The sequence below is a fragment of the Eurosta solidaginis genome, chromosome 1, assembly GCF_040869045.1.
Source record: "Eurosta solidaginis isolate ZX-2024a chromosome 1, ASM4086904v1, whole genome shotgun sequence".
NCBI lineage: Eukaryota > Metazoa > Arthropoda > Insecta > Diptera > Tephritidae > Eurosta > Eurosta solidaginis.
Window position 1 is genome coordinate 331,340,291 of NC_090319.1, and position 23,414 is coordinate 331,363,704.

The 23,414-nt window shown below is 37.8% G+C and overlaps 1 protein-coding gene across 5 annotated transcripts in view; it reads right to left on the minus strand.

Moving 5' to 3' along the window:
• Window positions 1-2,567: 2,567 nt before the first annotated feature.
• LOC137237867 (traB domain-containing protein) overlaps window positions 2,568-23,414 on the minus strand; it is a 37,232-nt gene continuing 16,385 nt past the window's right edge. For 4 of the 5 annotated variants that reach the window (XM_067762190.1, XM_067762188.1, XM_067762189.1 and 1 more), the window contains exons 5-6: window positions 18,330-18,804; window positions 2,568-14,374 (exon numbers count right to left, since the gene is read on the minus strand). In XM_067762190.1, the coding sequence (XP_067618291.1) occupies window positions 14,181-14,374; window positions 18,330-18,804 (669 nt within the window). In that variant the 3' untranslated portion in view covers window positions 2,568-14,180. Of the gene's footprint in view, window positions 14,389-18,329; window positions 18,805-23,414 lie in introns of all 5 variants that reach the window. The other variant, XM_067762191.1, reaches the window with a different exon arrangement.

Sequence of the window (23,414 nt, forward strand, 5' to 3'; positions counted from 1 at the left end):
CGCAGCAATGCGGATGTTGTGCCGCTTCATGAAATCGACTATCTCCGTAATCTTCCCAGTTAGTCCATTACAGTTGAACTGCAGAATTCTGAAGTGCATGAGGGGTGACGCCGCCACTCTAGGGGTAAGTGAGGGGTGACTACGCCTAGGTTGTGGAAGGCCAGGACGCAATTGCTGTTGTGGCCTTGGGACTGGGCGCCCTTGTGCAAGCATTGGGGTACCCGGATGATTTGGGTTTGCGACCTGGCAACATGGCGCGATGAAACCCGTCGAGGGGTTGCCGTCGCGGAGACCAGAACATCTAGGAAAGTGACACCACCCAAGGCAGGAGCTGCATTGAGCGGATGTCGCAAACCTATATATTCTGTGCTGGCAGACGGTGCAAACGGAGGCAGGGACTAAGAGTCTGTTTCCCTGACCTGCACGATTGCTGCCAGAAAAGAGGGGGGGGAGAAGAAGACGGGGGCAGGGGCTGATGCTCAGCATTGCTACCAGCTCTACTACGAAGGTAGTAGTTATGAGTGGTATCAACTGTTTGAGTTGTTGGCGCCGTGGGGCGCGAGCAGCAGCGGGTACTTGTTGTGGCTTGCTGAGCAGCGAAGCTGCTGGAAGGTAGTGGGGATACGCTTAGGCGTAGACTACAGGACGCCCTTGGGCGTGAGCAGCAAGGAGCCACAAAAGATTTATAAAAGTTACGTGGACGTCGGGTTTTGGGATCAAGCCCAGAACAACCTGTCCGATGCAACCATCCCTTGCACGAGACACACTGAACAGAGTATGACCGTCCTAAAAAGATTCTTTTCTGGCAAATGCAGCAAAACCATTTCTCAGGACCGGGGTCAGGAGACGGACCCGGATTGGGTTCGATACCTTCCCGGAGTAAGAGAATATGTAGCAGTCCTGCTGCAAGGAGCTGCTGGGAGGATGACAATTTGTGGGAGGGACGAAACAAATTAAATGGGGTCACACTGAAATGACAGTCCTTGGTCGGGAAAAATCCCGAGTCGCTCCGGTACATAGAACCGACTGCCTTTACAAGTACATTTAACAAGTAAAGGTGTCTACGCTCGGGTGTAACCGAACATTATATACTCAGCGTGAGCTTCTATTGTACATTTCATTTCAGATAAATTACTTTTCTACATAACACGTGGCACCGCCCTTTAAAAAAAATGTCTCTCCATTTCCTCTTACAATAAAACTTGATAAAGTGAAATATCATTGATTCAAAACAATTTTTTGCTAAGTTATAGCTTATTTTATTCGTCCACGACCCTTTTTAAAATCTTTTATATAAAAGTGGGCGTGGTCCTTAAGCGATTTCGTTAATTTTTCTTAAAATCATTCCTTATAGTAAAGGCAACCTCTCTGCAGAATTTTGTTACGATAGGTTTAACGATTTTTGTATATAATTTTTGATTTATGATTAATAATATTTGTAAAATTGATTTTATCATAAGTGGGCGGTGCCACGCCCATTTTGAAATATTTTTCCAAATTTTTATCAAGAGTCTCATTATCAGTCCACATGTCAAATTTTAATATTCTAGGTGTATTATTAACTAAATTATCAGGTTTTTTATCTTTTCCAAAATTTTATATATATAAAAAGTGGGCGTATTATCATCCGATTTCGCTCATTTTCAATACCAATCTATTCTGGGTCCAGATAAGCTAGTGTACCAAATTTGGTGAAGATATCTCAATATCTACTCAAGTTATCGTGCTAACGGACGGACGGACATGGCTCAATCAATTTTTTTTTCGATAGTGATGATTTTGATATATGGAAGTCTATATCTATCTCAACTCCTTTATACCTGTACAACCAACCGTTATCCAATCAAAGTTAATATACTCAGTGTGCAAAGCACGCTGAGTATAAAAATATGACAATAAATTAACTAATTAAGTTACAATAGATAATAGACAATTGATAAGAAATGTTCATTAAAAATGTTTTAATACAAGATAAATTTTAATGGAGCTTAGCCTAGGGATGAAGAACAGAAATTAAGTTTAAAGGAGAGTTGCAATAGCAGTACGGTAGTAAGTATAACCCTTAGAGAAGGTTGAAGGTGGTGAGTAAAACAGGATGAGAAATCAGTAAAGTACATAAGTTAAGGAAGGAAAATAGAGACAGTTGTAAAAGCAAATTATCTCTTTCTTTAAATGTAGTGCATTACTTATTTTCCGTATTCTAGTTGGAAGGGACAAAGAATTGCCGTTCAGAAACTAACATGCGGTATTTAACATGCACGAGGAGCATTGACCTTGTTTAATGAAGAAATTGAAGCCTTCGAAATAGGTAATGAGGTTCTTTGGTGTAAATTATCTTATTTAAGGTAGTAAGAGTTCTAACCTTTAGAAGGTTGTGAAAGGATATTATATATCACAAATTCGTGCGTGTTTACAAGGATAAAAAAGATCATGATCATAAATAAGAAAATTTTCCAAAAACCTTTCAACATGAGATTTGAGTTTAGGGGCGGTGTTTTGCAACTTTTTTTTATTTCATATAAATTCATTACCAGGATTATAGTTTTCGTGAGTAAAAAAAAGGACAGTTTTAAAACGTTTATGCTACTAATTACACCATCTTGTATTTAGGATATACATTTATATTTTTTACATAGGCGTACATCGATGCATACATTTCATTTTAAAATCGGCATAAAATCTTTGATTACATTTGTTTAAAACTTTTTTTCTTGTGTTTTGTTTTTTAGTTTACATGTTACGGTATTCATTTTTAAAACGTATCACTTATTTTGTTTTTTTTTTTTTTCTTACCTTTTGGAATAATTATGTAGAATATCACTACACCATTCGTTTGTGTTTGTTTTGTTTTACAGTGGAAGTGTTGATTTTTTTTTTGTGTTTTAACGTGAACTGGCTTTTCAAGTTCAGACACATAAAGAAATTTTTTTTATATTTCTTGTTCATGAAGATAATGTATAATAAAGGTATTCTTGATTTTTGTAAAATAGATCAGCGACCCATTTCAATAGTTATTTTTGGATCAAAAATTTTTCTTAGGTGAAAGTTCATGGGTTCCCGGGGATACCCATAACATTTTCATAACAAATCATGCATACTTCTTATTTTTCGGACTCTTTTAAAAATATCCACAGATAAAAAAAAATCCGGACTATTATTTTATAAGGACAAATATGAGTCACGCCCTATAACCATGGAACGGCTCACCAAATGCAACGAATAATACAAGAAATGTGTGATAGAAAAACTAAAGCCAACTCTCATAGTACCATACTCATTAGACTGGGTCGATTTATTAACCGATATCGCGCCATCGATTTTTCGATAGGATTTGGGCTCAGGAAAAAGTTCCACTACGCATACCCAAAAAATAATTTTCGAGCCTGCGAATTTTCATTTTTTTTACTTTTTTATCGTTTTGATTTTTACTACTACTACTAAAAGAATTTTCATTTGATTGTAAAATTTTCATGTAGGGTATACCGACCCTAAAATGTCCGCTAAAAACGTTGGCGATAATGGTTTTTGAAAAAAAAAAAATGTTTATCGCCAACGTTTTTAGCGGACATTTTTGGGTCGGACAGGGTATACATATGAAAATTTTTTTAGTAGGTCATGAAAAAAACCTTAAAAATCAAAATCGAAAAAAGTAACAAAAAAAAAAAATGAAATTTCGCAGGCTCGAAAATTATTTTGTTGGATATACGTAGTGGAACTTTTTTTCCTGAGCCCAAATCCTATCGAAAAATCGATGGCGCGATATCGGTTAACTTTCGTCCATACAAATCGAAAGCAAACTTTCACCTGCTTTTTCGTCATCAAACTTGAGATATTGCCTTGGAATTTATTACATATGCATTCTGTTGAAACAAGGATTCTGTATCCTATATATGTTCTTAAAATCCAAAAGTCCGGACTAAATAATTTCTTTCGAATTAAAAATCTAAAAGTCTGAAAATAAATTTTTCTGATGGACTTTTTTATTATAAAATGAGTTTGGGTCCCTAATTGAGATGATGGATATTATTCAAGAAAAAAAACAAGTGTTTTGCAATAATGCGTTAATGTATAGATGCCGGAAAAGTTTTACAAAACAGTATAACAAATTGGCTATCTACGGAGGAGTGGCCTAATGCCAACGGTCATAACGTCAATTTATCTTATGACCACTTCATATGGCCACAAAGTTAATTGAAGTTATGACCATATGAAATAGCTACAACACCACATTTCAAATAGTTACAATGTCAACGGTTTTGACAATATTACAATATTATATTATTGCTTTTTCGGAATGATCATAAATCAATCAATCAATCTTTCTCAAGTGGCCATAAGGTCAATTACTTTGTTTGGCGGCACCTCACATGTTAAAATGCTAACAACTGTTGATTTACAGTTACGTTTTATTGTTTTGCGTGACATTTTTTGTTTGGTCGACTGAAAACAGAAGTTGTTTTTAATTCTTGCATATTTTGAGACAACTTTTTGCAGTTTACCCCCTAGTGTGGCGCCCCTTTTCCTATATTTTGGTTCCATTTTATTGAATAATCTGATAAAGTACTGGCCCAATGAAATCCTCTCTGAGATAAAAATGGTATATAAATTAATTAAAATTTTGGGCGGTGAGAAGAACATAATCATACCACCAATCCTTCGGTGAAACAAAAATTTCCTAAATGGACATAAAGCCAAATTAACTAAGTTCATAAGCCAGTTGACTTAATGACCATTTGAAGTTATGGCCATTTGAGGTGGTCATAACGTCAGTTGACCTTATGTCACTCCACCGTTGTTTGTGCTAAACATAAGATTATTTTGCTATAGAGGTATGGGAGAACACAAAATGTGATAGCTTAATAACTAACAGCCTCAGGAGCTCCAAGTTTTTCCGCGGTAAGGCCTGTCTGTCGCAGGAGGCGACTAAAATCCAAAGGCCCCAAAGTTGAAGGGGTAAACAAATCTTTCCCGCAGCAGGTGGTTTAGCAGAATGAAGATGGCTGTAGGGATTTCAGGATTCCGCTGGCCACCTGTGGATTGCGCCTCCATAACTGGACCTCAAGTCAGCTCAGCAAACGTTGGGAGGACACCACGTCTTGCAGGGTAGCAAGATCTTTCCGGCCGAAAGTGGATGGCAGGTCTGCTGAAATAATTGGGTTCACTAAGGCTCACCTATCTCTCTCTCTGCTTTGGACGCTGGTCATCAACCAACTGCTCGGGCAATTCAATGAGGGACCCGTAAAACTTACGGCTTACGCAGATGACGTTGCAATTGTCATAAGTGGAAAGTGCCTTCCAACGACTAGTTCTTTGATGGATCGGGCGCTTCGGGATATTCATACCTGGGCATCTAATGTCGGGTTGAAAGTCAATGTGGAGAAGACGGATATGGCCTTGTTTACAAAGAGGTACAAGGTCCCAAATTGGACCAGGCCTAAGTTAGGAGGGGTGACCTTACAGGAGAAACCTTGCACAAAATATCGAATCATCCTAGACAGTAAGCTGTCATGGAAGCTCAACATGGAGGAGAGGGTCAAGAAGGCCTCAACGGCACTCTATGCATGTAAAATAATGCTGGGGTGTACGTGGGGCCTATCGCCCTCTCTTTCTCATGGGGTTTTTACAGCGATTGTAAACCCTATTCTATACTATGGAGTTCTTGTTTGGTGGAAAGCCACACAAAAAACAACATACCTCAAAAAATTATAGGGGGTATGCAGACTATCGATGCTTAGCATTACGGGAGCCCTGAAAACAACCCCGACGGCTGCACTGTATGCCATTCTGCACATTCCACCTGTAGACCTGGTAGCAAAGAACAAAGCATAAACGACCGCAACCAGGCTCGGTGCTTCGGGGCAGCTTGAGCGCCGACCAAATGGCCATAGTAGTATAGCGTCATCAATCACAAGACGAACAGACTACCTGATTCCCTATCTGCGCTTCGAGGAAGATCTTAAGGCCACAATAGAGGTGGACGGTTAGCGCAAGGGTGCGCAAATGGCGGACGAGGCGATACATGTGTACACCGATGGTTCCAAAGTAGTGGAAGGAGTAGGGTCTGCGGTATACTGCGCTGATCCGGAAATAAGCAGATCCTACAGGCTGCCGGATTACTGTAGCGTTTTCCAAGCGGAAATATTAGCCGTAACCAAAGCAGTAGAAACCCTGGAAGATAATAGCTTAAGCTGCAACCGTGTTAACTTTTATATTGACAGTCAAGCAGAAATTAAGGCAATAATCTCGCATAGCACAGCATCTAAATTCGTGTTAGAGTGTAAGCAGTCTCTGGAGAGAATCGGTACAGGGAGAAGCATACATCCATATTGGGTCCCAGGGCATATGGGAATAGATGGGAATGAAAAAGCGGACGAACTAGCTAAAAAGGGCGCATCCCTTGAAGCTTGCTCCGTAGACGTCCCAATTAGATTGGGCGAGATTAAGCGAAGGCGAGAGGTGCACATGATCGACCAAGTGGGAAAGGCGTGGGTTCAAGCGCGGGGCTGTAAAGTGTCGAAGATTATGTGTAGGTCTTACAACATTAGACTAACACAGTTGCTTCTATCATTAAAAAGAGAGGACTGTAGACTCATGACGGGTATTCTGACTGGACACTGCCTTCTGGCGTCACATGCCTTTAAATTAGGCTTGGTCAGTGATAGCAGATGTAGGAATTGCGGGTTGGAGGAGGAAACGATCGAGCACGTTCTGTGCTCGTGCCCTGCACTTGCACTAAGACTCCAGCTATTAGGAGTGATACAGCTGTCAAATCTAGAAGCAGCAAGTGGCTTAAGTCCTAGGAAGCTTCTAGTATTTGCCAAGAGGGCGGAGTTATTTTATAACATAGGTCCTGGTTTTTGATAGGGTTTTTCAGTTTGGTCGTTAAAACAAACTTCAGGTAACACTACGGACTCAATCAGTCTATGTGAGGTCCTCATGGACCGGCCAGTTCAACCTAACCTAAGGCTCACCTATCAATGGTCATTGGGGATTTGACAGGGCGCTGTCCCATGGGTATCTATGCGGTGCGGCTCAATATATTGGAAACTCCATCCTGCTGCAGCTGTATGGAGGATGCTGAGGTGGAATCACCAAATCACTTTATGCTTGATTGTCCAGCTTTTGCCAGAACTAGGCGAAAGTACTTCGGTCGCGACTCACTTGGATCTACCGATGATTTATCCAGAAGTTGAAATCATTCGGAGCTTTATCGTTGCTACCCAACGATTCTCTAAGTAGCTATATCTACGCCACTTTTATTATATTGCATGTGGTATCAAACCGGACCTTCATGTTGTCCAAGTGAGCTCCCCTTATTAGGGCAGCTACCACCTAATCTAACCTAAGTTGGTTTAGCACCAGGAGGTGTTAATACCGAATCGTGGCGAATTCAAATACAGCAAAGACTTCTCAAACACGAGAAACTTCGCCGAGAAGTGTTTTTGTGGTTACATCGCCTTTTGTGGGACTGTGTATTTTTTTTTTTTTTTGGCGGCATCACTTGCATTTTCGCACAAATTATTTTCTCTTTTGGACTCTCCAACTTTTTAGAAGAAGAACTGTGAACCATGGAAACCAGTTTTTCCACTTAACAAATTGTTGATGCCGTCGTTATCACGTTTCAGATGACATAATTTTTTTGTTTTCTGGAAAAGATGCGTTTTCAGACCAATGATACCCGGCGTATTAGTGACTTGGATATATCCATTATCAACTACGATTTTGACGGATTTATAACTTAGGGCTTCATTCCGTATTGCGAACGATAGCTCAGACGAACGATTCGCCTCCAAATTATTTCCTCTAGCAATGGTATTCTTTATCTTTTTCGTTCGGCCTTTACGTTTATTACTTTATGTCAAACAGGAAGGCGAAATCAATAGTCAAATGATATGTTACCATCGTTTAACATAGTGCAAAAACACTATCGATTCGTCTCTGAGGCGACACGAATATTCGTTTCATACTAGAGAATGAGGCCCTTAAAATTTTTGCAGGAATAAATTTGGATTATCCGATTCTTCTACACTTTCGTAAAACTTTTGACTGAGTACATTGTTATAGTCTAACTTAAAATGTGTTTCCTGACATGACTAATTTGTAATGCTTAAGTACTATATACGTATTCATGGATGAAGTTGTTATATTGCAAGATTTAAAACCCGATAAAATTTGTTCAAGTCTTAAAACTTCGTACAACCATATGGGCATTAACCCTGCAAAAATTGTTGGATTAAGTGTTCCATTTTTTTTTTATGTTGGAGTACTCTAACAATACTCCTTTGCAATGCGTTTGCGGACCACCATCAGCCGATCATTGCTCGTGTTTTAACGACCGTGATCACAACACGATGACGATCGAACAGAGTCGCCAAAAGTAAAATATTGCATACAAATAACTGATAATAAAATTTTACTATGGCAGCTCTGATAAAATGCAACCGCGCAACTGGTTTTATGTATACATACTATATATAGAGAAATATTCAAAGAGGAATTGGGTCGGAAAGAATTATCGGAGTGAATTTAATTTAAAAGACAAACAATTTTATTGGTGAAAAATAAAATACACAAAATAATTATAACCAAATATAAAAAGGTAAAAACATGGAATGCAGCGCACGTCACAAAAGACGTATTCAGAAAATGGAGAGGGAAAAGTTTGCGCGTAGATTGAAAAATGGAGGAAATGCGACGCTCCAAATTGAAACTTCAAATTATGCCGCAGGATCAGAGGTTATGGAATTAGTCAGCTCTCCTAGCATAGCACCAGAAGGCAATCATTTTTCGCCATGTTATGTTTATGTTATTTTGCATTTGCATGAATAAAGAAACTAATATGATTTTTTTTATAAATTTTATGTTTTATTTTGGGTGGCTTCTTCTTTAAAAGTACTCTTCCATAGGTACTCCAAGGAGTAATGCTTTGAGAGTACTTTCTTAAGTAATCTCCTGTAGGTACTCCATTAGGCAATCCATCGAGGGTGGTTTAACGAGTACTCTTTTGCTAGTATTCCAAGGAATAATGTTTTGAGAGCAGTTTCGCAAGTAATCTCTTGTCGGTACTCCATGGAATAATATTTCAGGAGCAGTTTAGAGAGTACTGTTCCGCAGATACTCCATAGAGTAGTTTTTCTGGAGTACTTTGGCATATGATCCTCTGTGGGTGCTCCATGGATTACTAGAGTGAAAGTAGTTTGGAAAGTTGTCTCTCTTATGTACTCTATCGAATACTCACAAACATAGCGAGAGTGGAATCACCTACTCCTCTCCTAGGACATCACAATGTTAATTGGAGCACATTTTTGTATGAATATAGATTAGTTTTGGAGCACTCCTATACTTCTAAAGGAGTATTCCTTACACTATTTATGGAGTACTCGCGTTTTTTGAAGGGAACAGTTATGTATTATCACTTTTAGGGGCGTGTTGAGGGATGGACCGAACGAACGCGCATCAGTGGTGTCAAGAGTTGGGAGCTCTCGCAAGCTGCTTTACATGGAGTCAATGTATGAATGATATTCTGTTAAAACATACAATTTCACTCGAAAAAGCACGAAGCGTTAAGAAAATGTAGACTTACCGTTTTATTAGCAAACTGTTGTAAATTCAACCTGTTGACTGAACTCGCAATTACTCAAAACTGCGCTACCAAAGTTCTAATGTAACAGGAGGCCATTATTTGCGTGCTAGGAGAAGAAGACACTCATAATGCGCCCAATGGCCGCACATGCTTAATCTGGTCCTGGTTTCCTTAGTTAACAAAGGCGCTTACTAACACATTTTTCGAAATTGATTTTTTTTTTTACAGATATATATTTTTTACAAAAGAGTTATTACATAAACATTTGTTGAACTAGTTAAACTCGGAATTTTAAAAATAAAAGTTAAATCTGAACTTTTATTTTTTAAGGCCAAAGTAAAAGTCCCGCTTGATAACAAAGAAACGGCTTATCCGAAATAAAAAATTTTTTTAATTAATTTAATTTAATTTTTTTTTTTTGTTATCAAGCCGGACTTTTATTTTGGTCTTAAAAAATAAAAGTCCCGATTTAACTTTTATTTCCGGACTTTTATTTTTGAAGTATTTATGGAAAAAGTTCGAAAAATAAAAAGGATACATGCATGATTCGACATGATATTGCTATAGGGATACCTGTGAACTCAAACATTTTCACCTAGCACAATTTTTTGACCAGGACTTTTTCGACTCCGAAAAAAAATAATTATTATTTTCCGTCCCTGGACTCATTCGTCAAAAACGCAAAGTCGGTCACTGAATGCCGCAGATCTCTTAACGAGATGGCTCAGCACTTCAGTATCAGCCTTATATGAGTACCTGGAGACGGGGATATTGAAGGCAACATTAGGGTGGATCAAATTTATTGTTGAAAAGGCACATCCAGTTTCTGAATATATGGGTCATACTGAGTAATATTGTCCATGGGACCATAGGTCTGAAATGAATTTCGAGCCGCCCTAATTTTGTTAGAAAATTGTATATCCCAATTAGAATCCGAATTTGACATTTATTTTCATATATTTTATTTGTGCGAGCCGCTATTTGGATTGGGATATAAAATTTTCTAACAAAATTAGGGAGGCTAGAAATTCATTTCAGACCTATGGTCCCATGGACAATATTACTCATTATAACCCATAGATTCAGAAACTGGATGTGCACCTGAAGTTTTTTCCCCCATACAATTTGACCCGCCTTAATATACATATATTTTTAGTTGAGTAGTTGTTTTCCTTAGATATATGAAAATATTCATTAAAATAAATCAAATAAATATTTTCTACAAATTTATTGAAAACAGTTTTTTTGGCTAGCAAATACTTATAAGCAATATAACTTCATTCATGCATGCTTTTCAACATATATTTGTTTGTACACATGTGTTAATTTGTATTTGGATAGAAACAATGGAATGTATAGTAGTGATGTACAAGTCCACTTAACACTAAGCATTAATGGATATACATTTAAGACTCACGCTAAATCCAAGTTTGTCAAAATTTTCGTAAAATATATTGTAACACGACTATCTTTCTTTATTCTCCGCTAATTTCTGCTATTGAAGTTTCTCAACATTGACGGAATCCCGTCATATTAAAACGGCATTCGTTTTTGTCAGAATCGTACGGAAAACTGAGTGAAATTGATTTTAGGGTTTTTCTAAGGTATGGTGTGATAGAACATTTTCGAAGTCCCTGCCGTAAAATGTAGGGTGATCTTTCACTTAACCAAAGATCTGAAGTCAAAGCGTAAAATACGATCATGGATCGTATTAAAAAAACCGGTTTTCCGTACCTTTGGACCCTTACGAGCCTATAACTTTGTTGGGTTATAAACCTATTGCCAGTTTCTTTCCGGATCTTATAAGAAGAGATTTAGACCTTTACAACGATATATGTACATACATATATATTAACCAGAAAAACATGGCACAACTGGGACAACTTTTCCAATGAACTAATTTTTTTCACGTCTTTTGGGTGTTATCTGTATGCACTAATTTATAGGCAAACTACAGCAACCCCGACTAGCACCCCAGCGGGTTAGGGGGTTAGAATATACCAGCGGTAGGTATGCCTGTCGTAAGAGGCGACTAAAATACCAGATTCAACGGGGTTGTGTAGCGCTACCTTTTCAGGTTGCCAGCGCAATATATAGCTTCTCCAAACCTAATTGTCAACCTCACCTTCGAGCGGCGAATCCCGTTTCACTAACAAACGAGGCTCTGGCGACCCCAAGCTCCTCATGGAACTTGGCGGTGGGGAGGGAGCGATGGCCTGAAGGTTTAATGTGGCCATATAAATCGTTCCCGAAATGGTCGGGCTAGAACCTTAATGGAGCTGTGTTACCGGAGCGTACCGGATCTGTATCCGGCAAAGGATCATCACATCGATAACACTCCCCAAACAAAACCTTCGGGGAGTAAACTTATCGCTACAACAACAACAACCACCCCGACTAGCATCAGAACTGGAAATTATTTATGAGTTCATAAGTGTTCATTTTATTTAAATTTTCATGAAAAAAATATTTAAAAAAAAAATATAAAATCGTAACAAAACGTAAATGTTTACTTGGCAATTGTTGTCTAATATGAGTGTAACTTATATAGTTCTCAACCGATTTTAAGCTTTTTACCAGTTTTGGATAGACAAAACTTAATTTTTTTAAATGACAAACACACTTTTTAGAATGTGCGTTAATTTGTGTGTATTGACGGATGTTACGATTTGGCACTTGAATTTTATTTGAAAAGATGGTATTATGATTTGTCAAATCGTCTGCGGAGTAGAATATCAACCTAACTTGGCTGCCGATTCGAGAGCGCCCTATCTCAGAAAACATTTGAATAACGCCCTATTTTAGAATTTGTTTCAAAAACACGAAAAAGCGTATTTTTGAAAAATAGTCGCAGATAGAGCGTTTTCGAACTGGCAACCTAGATAGGGTGATATCAGCCACTCAGCCGTCGAAATGCTGTGCTCCGTGCGAATAGTTGATGTGTGTTTGATTTACGAATGATTAAATTTAAACGGAAGCTTTTAAGCTGAATTCATGAATGCATACATTTGGAGTGAAAATCTTGAACGCTTTTAGCAAATGTCGTTTAATTGTATATGTGGCCCGGCCTATGAAAAAGTGGCTATGACTCAAAAAAGAAATTGCGAGAAACAGCTGTTAAAGATAAACAATGCATTTCTTCAGTTTCATATAGCGTTTTCTTTTCTGGCTAACGTGTTACGATTTTTGTACGCCGCGCAAGGGTTGTTGTTCTATTCTGAAAAACAGGCAACGCATTTACGGGGTATTTCGTTCTTTTGTGAAAATTGTTGCCTGCGCACAACGCAAAAGCGTTACACTTTTACCCTGTATAAAATGGCGGTGTGGCATTGCAACTCTGTGAAAACTCTCAATTCGCTCATAAGTTCCACATATACGCTGTTAATATGAGTGAATATGGTGAGTTGAAATGTTCTTTGTATGCACTATAAATGTTGACAATTTTCCGGGGTAGGTGTAACTCTATTAAGGCTTTACCATTTACGTAGGCAACAATTTATTTCAGAAAAGAAAACGCTATTAGTAGTTTTTCTTTTGCATTATGAACAGTTATGCCCAAAAGGTAACCAAAAAAGAATGAGATAAGTGTGTGCGTGTATATAAAGAGCGATGTTTTTTTTCAATGCAAAGCACAAGCCAGTTTCTGACCGAAAAAATCGTGTGAGTGCTCAGATTTAAAAGCAATGCTGAACGTGTAGGACGTGTGTCGCTTGTGAATAATGTCTGTCGAAGAAGAATTTAGCGAGGTTTTTCAAACATATTTCTATTAAAACGAAGAGAATGATGATGATTCTTTCGATGATGTTGGTATCAATTACGAGGACGAACTACAAGCATTGTTTGAAGCTGAAGGTCAAATGGAAGTGGATGAAAATATCATCTCCAGAACACTTCTAAGCAAGTTAGGACTTTCTAGTTTTCACCACGTGAAAGAGCGTCTCAAAAACTATCGAAACCAGAAAAAAAAGTGGAAAAATTTTTTTTGAGTCATAAGCCACCTTTTCATAGGCCGGGTCACATATTTTTACGAAAATTTGCAACACTTTAGATTTAGCAATAACCCTTAATACTAATAGTAGGAAATACATATTAAATATGTGTGTGTATATGTTATTTTTTGTTCTCCTTTCGATTTTCTTCTATTGTCTACGTAAATTAATATTTTTTTACTGTGTTCTTATTTACAACTTCGCACTACACGAACGCTATTGTATTTTGTTTTTGTGCAGTTCAAAAAAAGAACAATTTTTGCCGCTTTTGAAAACCATTATTTCTGCTCCACGAGCTTTGGAATCACGTCATAAAATTAATACATGTAAATATTTTGTATATGTTGGGAAATATTTGGTTCCCAATTTAAGAAACATGTATGATATAACATAAAAGCCATCATTGTAATTTTCTTTGTTGCAGATATTAAACATCATTCACATACATACATACTTTGGGTTTTACGAGTAAATGTGTAATTGTATGTAGCACGTATAATTAATCAAACGATAACAATTTGGGTTTTCGTTTTGTTTAGAAACATATTTGCATCGCTCTTATTATTATACATTTTCATAATATACATACATACATAAATATAAAGTAATCAAAAGAAGCGCGTCAAACGTGGCCGGAGTAGCTTAAACGCCCCATATAAAGTTAAACTGATTATACCATACTTTATTGTGATCTTGCATATGCGTGTACTAATGCTGGCTGGTGGGATTTCCATAATGGCTGGTATTTTTTGTGGATCAACACGTCCCCACATTTCAGCAATACCATTTGCATGTCCAATACCTTAAAGAAAAAATCTTTTCATTTGTTGATAAGTTACATTAGTACAATGAGATCTATGATCTCTTATCTTTTTTTTTTTATATGGAACAGCAAAAATACAGATAATTCTTAAATGTAGGCAAGATCATAACACAAGAGAAAAAAAAAGAAACAAATACAGATATAGAAAAATAAAACATAAAGTCAATAATCACAGATAAATTATTATTTAGATAGCGAAACTTGTGAACAAATCAACTAGAGAGTATTAATGTATTTTACCGATAGTAAGCATATAAAACTGCCCTAAAGTTGCTTTTAGTAATACTACTGCGAATGGACATTGGTCTCGAGTTCCAAGTACGAATGGAACTGACAAAGAATAGCCGCGAGGAGGTAAGGTAGTTAGTTATAGCTTGGTAAAATCACCTGGTAAAAAACCTGGGAAAATTAGCTTATCATATAATAAGTCTGCAGAAAAAAATACAATTTCTGGCTTTCAGATAGTCAGCTGTATCACACCCTAGTAATCGTGTTCTCGAATTCGAAATATGGTCAAATTTGTCTAACCCGAACACATAGCGCGTAACGTGGTTGAAAGCTACATCGATCTTATGGACAGAATGCGAGCTCAGCTTACTGTATACCAGTTCAGGATAGCCTATAGCCGGCAAAATTAGCTGTATTGCAAGCTTTCTCCTAACATGGGGAGGAGTAAATGCCGCTGACGTTCGAAGGTTCCTTATATATAGTATACTTTGCAGACAATAGAGTTTACATGATCATCGCATATCAAGCCACTGTTGATGATAAAGCCAAGATTGGTCACTTTTGGCACCAGTTTTAGAACATTACCACCAATATATAAAGGAGGAATATTTGAGAAAGCTATAGATTTTTTAGATATCGGGAGGATGTAAGACTTATCACTATTAAGGCACAAATAATTTCTCGTGGTCCAAGTCGAAATGGATGCTAAGTCATTATTGAACCTTTCACAAAGATGACTGGTATCCTCATACCTTCCCGATAGATATAATTGAATGTCAGCAGCGTAAGCGTGCATATTGGCATGCTGACAGATATAGAAGATGTCATTAATGAAACGAATAAACAATAAAGCACCTAGAATAGATCCTTGCGGAACACCAGCATAAGATGCGTTGCGGAAGTACCAAAACCGAAATAATTAGTTAGCTTCATGCAGAGTAAGTCATGGATTACCGAGTCGAAAGCTTTAGAAAAATCTAAGAGGCACAATAGAGTCAGTTGGTTTTTGTCAAAAGGGATTCTAATGTCATCCAGGATTTTTAATTCGGCAGTGGAGCAGCTATCTTTGGCTCTAAAGCCTGACTGATGCGGGGACAGCAGTTTCAGTTTACCAATATGCTCATGTATTTCCTCAGACAACAACTTTTCGAACACTTTAGAAAGCGCAGGCAAGATGCTTATAGGCCGAAAGTCACCAGGACTACTTGCCGACTTGGTTTTTGCAATTGGTTGCACTGTAGCGATCATCCAAGCATCAGGAAAGCACGTTGTAGTTATGCTATGATTTATGACGTGAGTGAGCGTTGGTAAAATATATGGCACGAGCATTTTTACGAATTTTATGGGGATTCAGTCATCACCAATTGCATTCCATTTTTTTTTACAGATACATTGCGCTATTTCAACTTCTGAGACGGTTCAGAACTCCAACATTTGACAAGCAGGCACAGAAGGTGAGAGACAGGATATGGGGGGAGGTATTAACATGAATTGGGGTGACACGACTCACAAAGGCATCATTCAGGATGTCAGGGCTTAGGGTACAATCTGGACTATCACTTACATGCACCCGGAGGGTTTTTAGGTTACGCCACAAGACATGGTTCGGGAGTGACGAGTCAAGCATCTTGTCGAAGTACTTGCACTTCTCACGCTTAAAAGGGCCGTGCACTCATTTCGCGCGAGCTTGTAGGCTCGCCAATTTACCTCAGTGCGGTTTTGAAGTGAGAATATATCTTATTCCGCCTTATTATCATTGCACGAACCGACACGTTGAACCAGGGACACGAAGAGGATCTGCCATGATATATACGCGTCGGTACATGAGTTCTATATAATCGCAATATAGTTTTTCATGCACAGAGCTTAGTCGCCAACATGGAGACCAGTCAAAACCTGCTATGTCTTCCAATATATGGTCCGCATTGAGCGAGCGATAATCAGGCGCGGAGTATGTACTAGGCATAACATTATGTCGGTCAAAATTTAGATCAAAGGCACAGAAAATTAGATCGTGGTCCGATACAATGTTTTTAGATTATTTACACACGAAAACGTTGGCTGATATAGTCGGAAGTGCAGAATTTTATAATTTTGTTTTTATATTTTGAAAAATATCATTCTTTGAAAATTTAGTGTTGAGCAAGCTTGGTTGTTGTTGTTGTTGTTGTAGCGATAAGGTTGCTCTCCGAAGGCTTTGGGGAGTGTTATCGATCTGATGGTCCTTTGCCGGATACAGATCCGGTACGCTCCGGTATCATAGCACCATTAAGGCGCTAGCCCGACCATCTCGGGAACGATTTATGTGACCAGATTAAACATTCAGGCCATTCCCTCCCTCCCCACCCCAAGTTCCATGAGGAGCTTGGGGTCGCCAGAGACTCGTCTGTTAGTGATACAGGATTCGCCGCGGATAGGTGAGGTTGACAATTGGATTTGGCGAAGCCATATATTGCGCTGGCAACCTGAAGGGTTGCGCTACACAGCCCCTTGAATCTGGTATTTTAGTCGCCTCTTACGACAAGCATACCTACCGCAAGCTTGGTCCCAGTGTGCGATGTGGTGAAGCACGCATTTTATGAGTGCCTAGAAAGCGCATACGTGCGCTGCCTATTATATAAAAAACTTGCTTGGCGACTTTCAACGCCATGGTGGGCAAAGGTGTTGTTGGCCCAATAGTCGAAAAGCTCAGCCAACAACAATGCAACCTCCCCTAATGGACTGAGGCTGATCGACTTCGCCGATGCTCAAACCATGGCCATAGTCAGCACCAGGATTAAGCATAAAGTTACATGGCTATCTCGTGATCGAAATACATGTAACCCGATCAACCACGTTGTGACAGACGGGCGGCATGCCTCCATAGTTTAAGATGTACTCACGATTCGAGAACCGAACATCGATTCGGATTACTATCTCGTTGCAGCCAAAATATGCGCCGGCCTCTGGTTGGCTAAAAGCAACGCAGAAAAAACACAAGAAATTTTAGACGTCGAAAAGCTGCAATCGAAACAGACCTGCCTCTTGGAGCAGAAATCAACACGATGGAATGCGGATTATCGGCAGCCAGGGAATAGTAACTGGTACCATGAATTATGCCGGGTTGAACCCAAAGGCGGAAGGTTGTTTTTGTAGCAATAAGGACACCCTCCGTAGGTTTTAGGGAGTGTTATCGATGTTGATGGTCCTTTGCCGGATGTACTAGCCTGACCATCTAGGGAACGATTTTTTATGACCACATTGAACCTTTTAGGTCATATCGCCACGAGAGCGATGAAACGCCCAGGGAAGACGATGAAGGTGAGCCCACAATCGATGATAATAGAATTTGTCCCCCAACCCGAATATTACGCAGTAAGAATAGCAATAACCGGATTAAGAAAACAAGGCCGCGGGCCCTGATGGATTATCTGCGGAGCTATTTAAATACGGTGCCGAGGAGTTAGATGAATGCATGTCCGAGGTTTGTAATTTAAGTGTTCTTTGCCCAGTCCACAAAAAAGAGGGTCCTGCAAATTGTGTCAACTATCTGAAATATCTTAACTGTATGTGGCCAGGAAGATGTTTGATTTTGAATCTGTGGAACCAGGATATGAACCTGTTGACTTGAATATAATAGGCAAGCACATTACAATCCTTTACCACGGCGCCTATGATAAAATTTTATGTGTTGCAAAGTACTTAGCTCTGTTATTTTTTTACTCACCTACAACACCAACAACACGTACTGGGCGAGGCGCACTGCTACCATCGCTTGGTGCTTGGGGTAACGCAGCCAATTGCAGTGAATGACAGAGAAATAGATCACGTTCTTTTACAAAAACTTCCGAAAAAGCAGGAAATTCACCAGCCATTTCTTGCATTAATTTTTCAAGCAAGTCACGTTGTTTGCATTCTTCGACCTCTTCGATGCTTATTGTATCGGTGGATGTCAGACGCCAAACTAGCTTCATCGTTTGCCATAACGAAAGTGCACGCAATGCCCGATGAAGAGTGATGCGTATGGGTCGATCACCAAGATGCAGCATACAACCAGGAAGTTTATGGATTTCTTCGAAGGCTCGACGAAATTCTCCACCAGGTGCCATGCCCAGATCTTTAGCAATTTGTGCACTCATCTGTAGCAATAGTATGAAAAAGATTCCGTTGATGTAGCCATGTGTCTGGATTATGCTGCGTATCTTTAGGAGAACAAATTTGAACGATTAATTATAATTGTATGTTCGTAAATATATTTTTCAATAGAAGAAGTGTCCCTTAAAATACAAATAGTGTTCGGTGAATTTAGCGGCAGTATGGACAAGGCAGGTGTGGAATGGAAAATTAAGCTTGTGCGATGTGACAATTCCACACGGTATGACACAAATCGTTTTCGATGGAGCTCGAAATATTATCATCTGTAGAACCAGAATTCTATCCGTGCAAAAATCTTTGCGATCATGTTACTATTTTTGTCGAATTGTTTATTCTAATTTATATTATCTCCTTCATTCCTCGCTTTGCTTCTGTCAACTCCATGAAGTATTTTTTGAAAAGTGCACTGCCGAAGGTGATCCATGGAGTACACTGTTACAACAACAGCAATAACATTCATGAAGTACCCCAAGCTGGAGCGAGGATCAGTTCTGGTGTACTGTTACACTACTTAGTGACTAAATATTTTTTAAAACTTTAGGACAGATCGATTTGCTATTTGCATATTTTTATTATTTTAAAATAGATTGGTTTGGGAAATAACAATCTACGAACTACGTTCAATGCTAAAAATAATCCTCATGTTCGTCGTGTTGTAGTTGTTGTTGTGGCTGTAGCAGTGCTTTGCCCCATCCAATAGGTCTGACCGATCACAAATTGTCATCAATGTCCTCTAACGGGAGTCCGAGGAAACTTGCTGTTTCAACAGGGTAGACCATAATGAGTGTTGGGATGCCCAGGTTACTGGGTATTCAACAGAAACTGTTTGGTTAGCATTTCATTTCTTTCCCTTAAGCTCCTCATGGAACTTGGGGGTGGGGAGGGAGGGATGACCTGAAGGTTTAATTTGGCCATATAAATCGTTCCCGAGATGGTCGGGCTAGCACCTTGTTGTTGTTGTAGCAATGCTCGCCCCACCTAATAGTCGCGACCGATGACAAATTGTCATCAATATCCTCTAACGGGAGTCCAAGGAAACTTGCCGTTTCAACAGGGGTGAACCATTGTAGCATTATACGTCACACCCACTGTATTGTATCATTATACGTCACACTCACTGTAACATATTCGCGGCATTACGCATAACAAACTCCAAATATATTTTAGTAATAATCATTACAATATTTTCCAACATAAATTATTGAACTAACCCAGACGGCTAGCCAACATCAATGGAATGCCGAATATGAGACCCATATCCATTCACAGCTCATAAACTATACATACAAACATACAACCCATGGTGGGAAAATATTAAAACACTCAAATTGATCTGCTGACGCTGCTAAATGTACAAAACTACATGTATGGAGTTATGCATACAAAACTACATGTATACAAAGACTGTATACAAACGTACATGTATGCATAACCCATTTCCTATGTACTTATTTTTAGTTATTAGTATTAAGATATTTATGAATGTATAGGTTAAGTAAATTACTATAAAAGGCAAGAATTTATTTAATAAAACAAGATTTAATGTTGGAACATTGAACACTAAACATCTTTTCCTTCTTAACACTTCATGGCGATCCTGCCAGCTCAGATCAAACATCAGCACAACTGCTAAAACGATCTGACTGGAAAAGATCCTGCCAGTTCAACCTTTAAGCATAAAATTTGCTGAATAAGCGGAAAATTGCTAAAGGCGATCATCTTGAAGGAAGAGCCTGCCAGATCCTGCTAAAGATCTGAAAGGCTACAGTAATTAAAAGTAATTATCAAAATCCCAAAAAGGATTCAAATGAATTTTTTCGAAAACAACTATTTAATTGTGGCAAGAATGCAAGTGACCCCATTTCACAAGAAGTTTGGTTGCAAGGATGCAAGTGATCCCATTTCACAAGAAGTTTATTTGAAAGGATGCAAATGATCCCATTTTACAAAAAGTTTATAACAACGGGCGCATGGCAGCGAATGCATAATCGAGTGGAATATACACTTCGGATCCAAAAGGCACGCATGGCAGCGAATGCATAAGAAGTGGAATAAACTAGATAGAAGTTACATGGCTAAAATCATCGCATAAGAAGTGGAATAAACCAGGACAGGAGAAACATAGCTACATCGAGAGACGATACATTAACAGTCAACGGAGCATCGGTTATATGAACAAAAACTGGCAGCTTATATTATAAATAGGTATAAAATTTAGAAAACAAATTGGGCGGCCTTTATGGACGCTAAACAATGAGCAGAAACGAAAGTTTTTGCTTAGGATTTTTTTTTTGTTGTCTCTCTAAGTAGGAAACAAAATAAATAATATGAAAGAAAATTAGTTGAAAAAAAAAAAATTTTTTTTAACGTCAAGCAAAAATTTTATTTGTTGAAAAAAAAAAAACTCAGTTATCTCTTTAGTATGCAAGAGATAGAAACGGAAGAAGAATTTCACAGAATTTTTAAAAAGTGTGAAGACACTTTAAAAGAATTCATTAAAATTTCTGAGAAAGTTCTTGAAAACCGTAATAATACCAAACAAGGTCCGACACCAATTACTATAGAAGAGTATCGGCGACGGAACCAGTCGGTAAAAAAGGAAGAAATACCTAAAATACCTACCCCAAAAATCCGAAAAAGAAAACGGGGAGGTAAACAATTTAAAATAAGGAAAGAGATAGCTGAGAGTTATAAACTACTAAATTTAACAACAAAAACCGAGGATAGATTAAAATTAAAAGACAAGATTAGAGAATTGAGAAAGAAAAAATAAAATTTTTTTTGAGTAAATTGGAATGTCATCTAATCACAAGAAACACATGGGAAGTACATGGGAAGATAAAGATTTTAGAAATAAAACAGAGGTAGATTATGAAAAACAGCTCCTATGGTTAAAACCATTTTGGAAGAAAATAGGCATGAAAAGATAACCTACAGTAGAAGATGTAAAAAACCCTACAACAACAGAGGAAGAAATAGCTAGAATGATAAGAACGGTCTTCCCAAATGAAAAATAATTTTTTTTAGAATTAAAATCTAATACTAAATTATATACTGGTTGGCAAATAAATGAATAAATAAATAAATACAAATTTTCTTAGTAAAATTTTTTAAAAAATGGCATGGTGGAAAACTATACTAAATGGTATACTAATAGGTATCGCAGGATACGAAGTCGGTAAGGAAAATACAGAAAACAATAGCGAAAATAAACTGGTCAAATACGAACCAAAAGAAATTATAGAAAATAAAGAAGAAATCTCCGATAAATGGTAAACTATTTTTGTTTGTGTAACTGCATTTTTGATTGTCGCAATAGCAATACTAATAAAAAATTAAATAAAAAAGAAATTGAGACAATTAAATAATGTACCAAGAGTTTAAACGAAATTTCAGAAAGAAATGAATACATGGCAAGAAATTCATAATAATTTAATAGAAGAAAAATTAAAAGCAGATAAATCATACAAGTGCATAAACAAAAGTACTACCATAAAAACAGAAACGATAGCAAAACATTTAAACATAATTTTAGAAGCCTTAAATGTTATAAAAGAATTGATTAGTAAAGTAAATCACATATCACAATCAAACAGTAATAGAGTTTATCAAAACTGCCTCATCAGTGCTGCCAGAGTTTGATGGCAAGCCTGAAAATTTACACAGTTTCTTAGATGCTCTTGATATTTTAGACCAAATCAAGGATACTCATGAAGCTTTAGCTATAACCATGATAAAGACAAAGCTAAAAGGCACGGCAAGGAACTTCATAAGTAACGAAAATACAATCGCTCAAATAAAAAATAAACTAAAAACCGCAACAAAGGGAGAATCAGTAGAAGTTTTAACAGCAAAACTCCTGAATATCCAACAACGCAGCAAAACTGCAAAACAGTATACTGCTGAAATAGAAAAAATCACCAGATCATTGGAAGGAGCTTATATCTCGGATGGACTTAACCCAGACTTAGCAACGAGATATTCTACGCAAGCAGCAGTAAAAGCCATGTGTAAAAACTGCTCCAATGATAAAGTGAAAATGATAACGCAAGCAGGAACGTTCACAACAATGAACGACGCAATCTCAAAATTCACAAACAGCTGCACGGAAATCACAGGCAGCTCGAATGCTATCCTAAACATTCGTCAACAAAACCAATATCGAAGTAATTTCCGTGGAGGTTACCGAAGTAACAACTATGGGAATTACCGAGGCAGAAGATTTAGACCACAGTCAAGATACAATAATAACACAGTAACAAATAATAATGCTCAAAGAGGAGCACAAACCCAAAACGTCAATAGACAATACAACCAGACTCGTAACGTTCGAAATTGTACCCAGCAGGAAAACCACGAAACTCCACTTCAAAATCAGTAGATAGAAAAATATGTGTACTAAACTTACACTTAAATAGTTATATATCTACAGATACAGATATCTCCATAATTAAAAAGAATCAAGTACTTAATCATACAAAAATAAATACAGAACAAATAACAGACTTAAAGGGCATTGGTCAGGGTATAACCAGTACATTAGGCACAATTAAAGCTGATTTAAAAGGAGATGACCTTCTAATTTATCATAAATTTCACGTCGTAGAGGACGACTTTCCAATACCATCTGGTGGAATAATAGGTTTGGACTTTATAA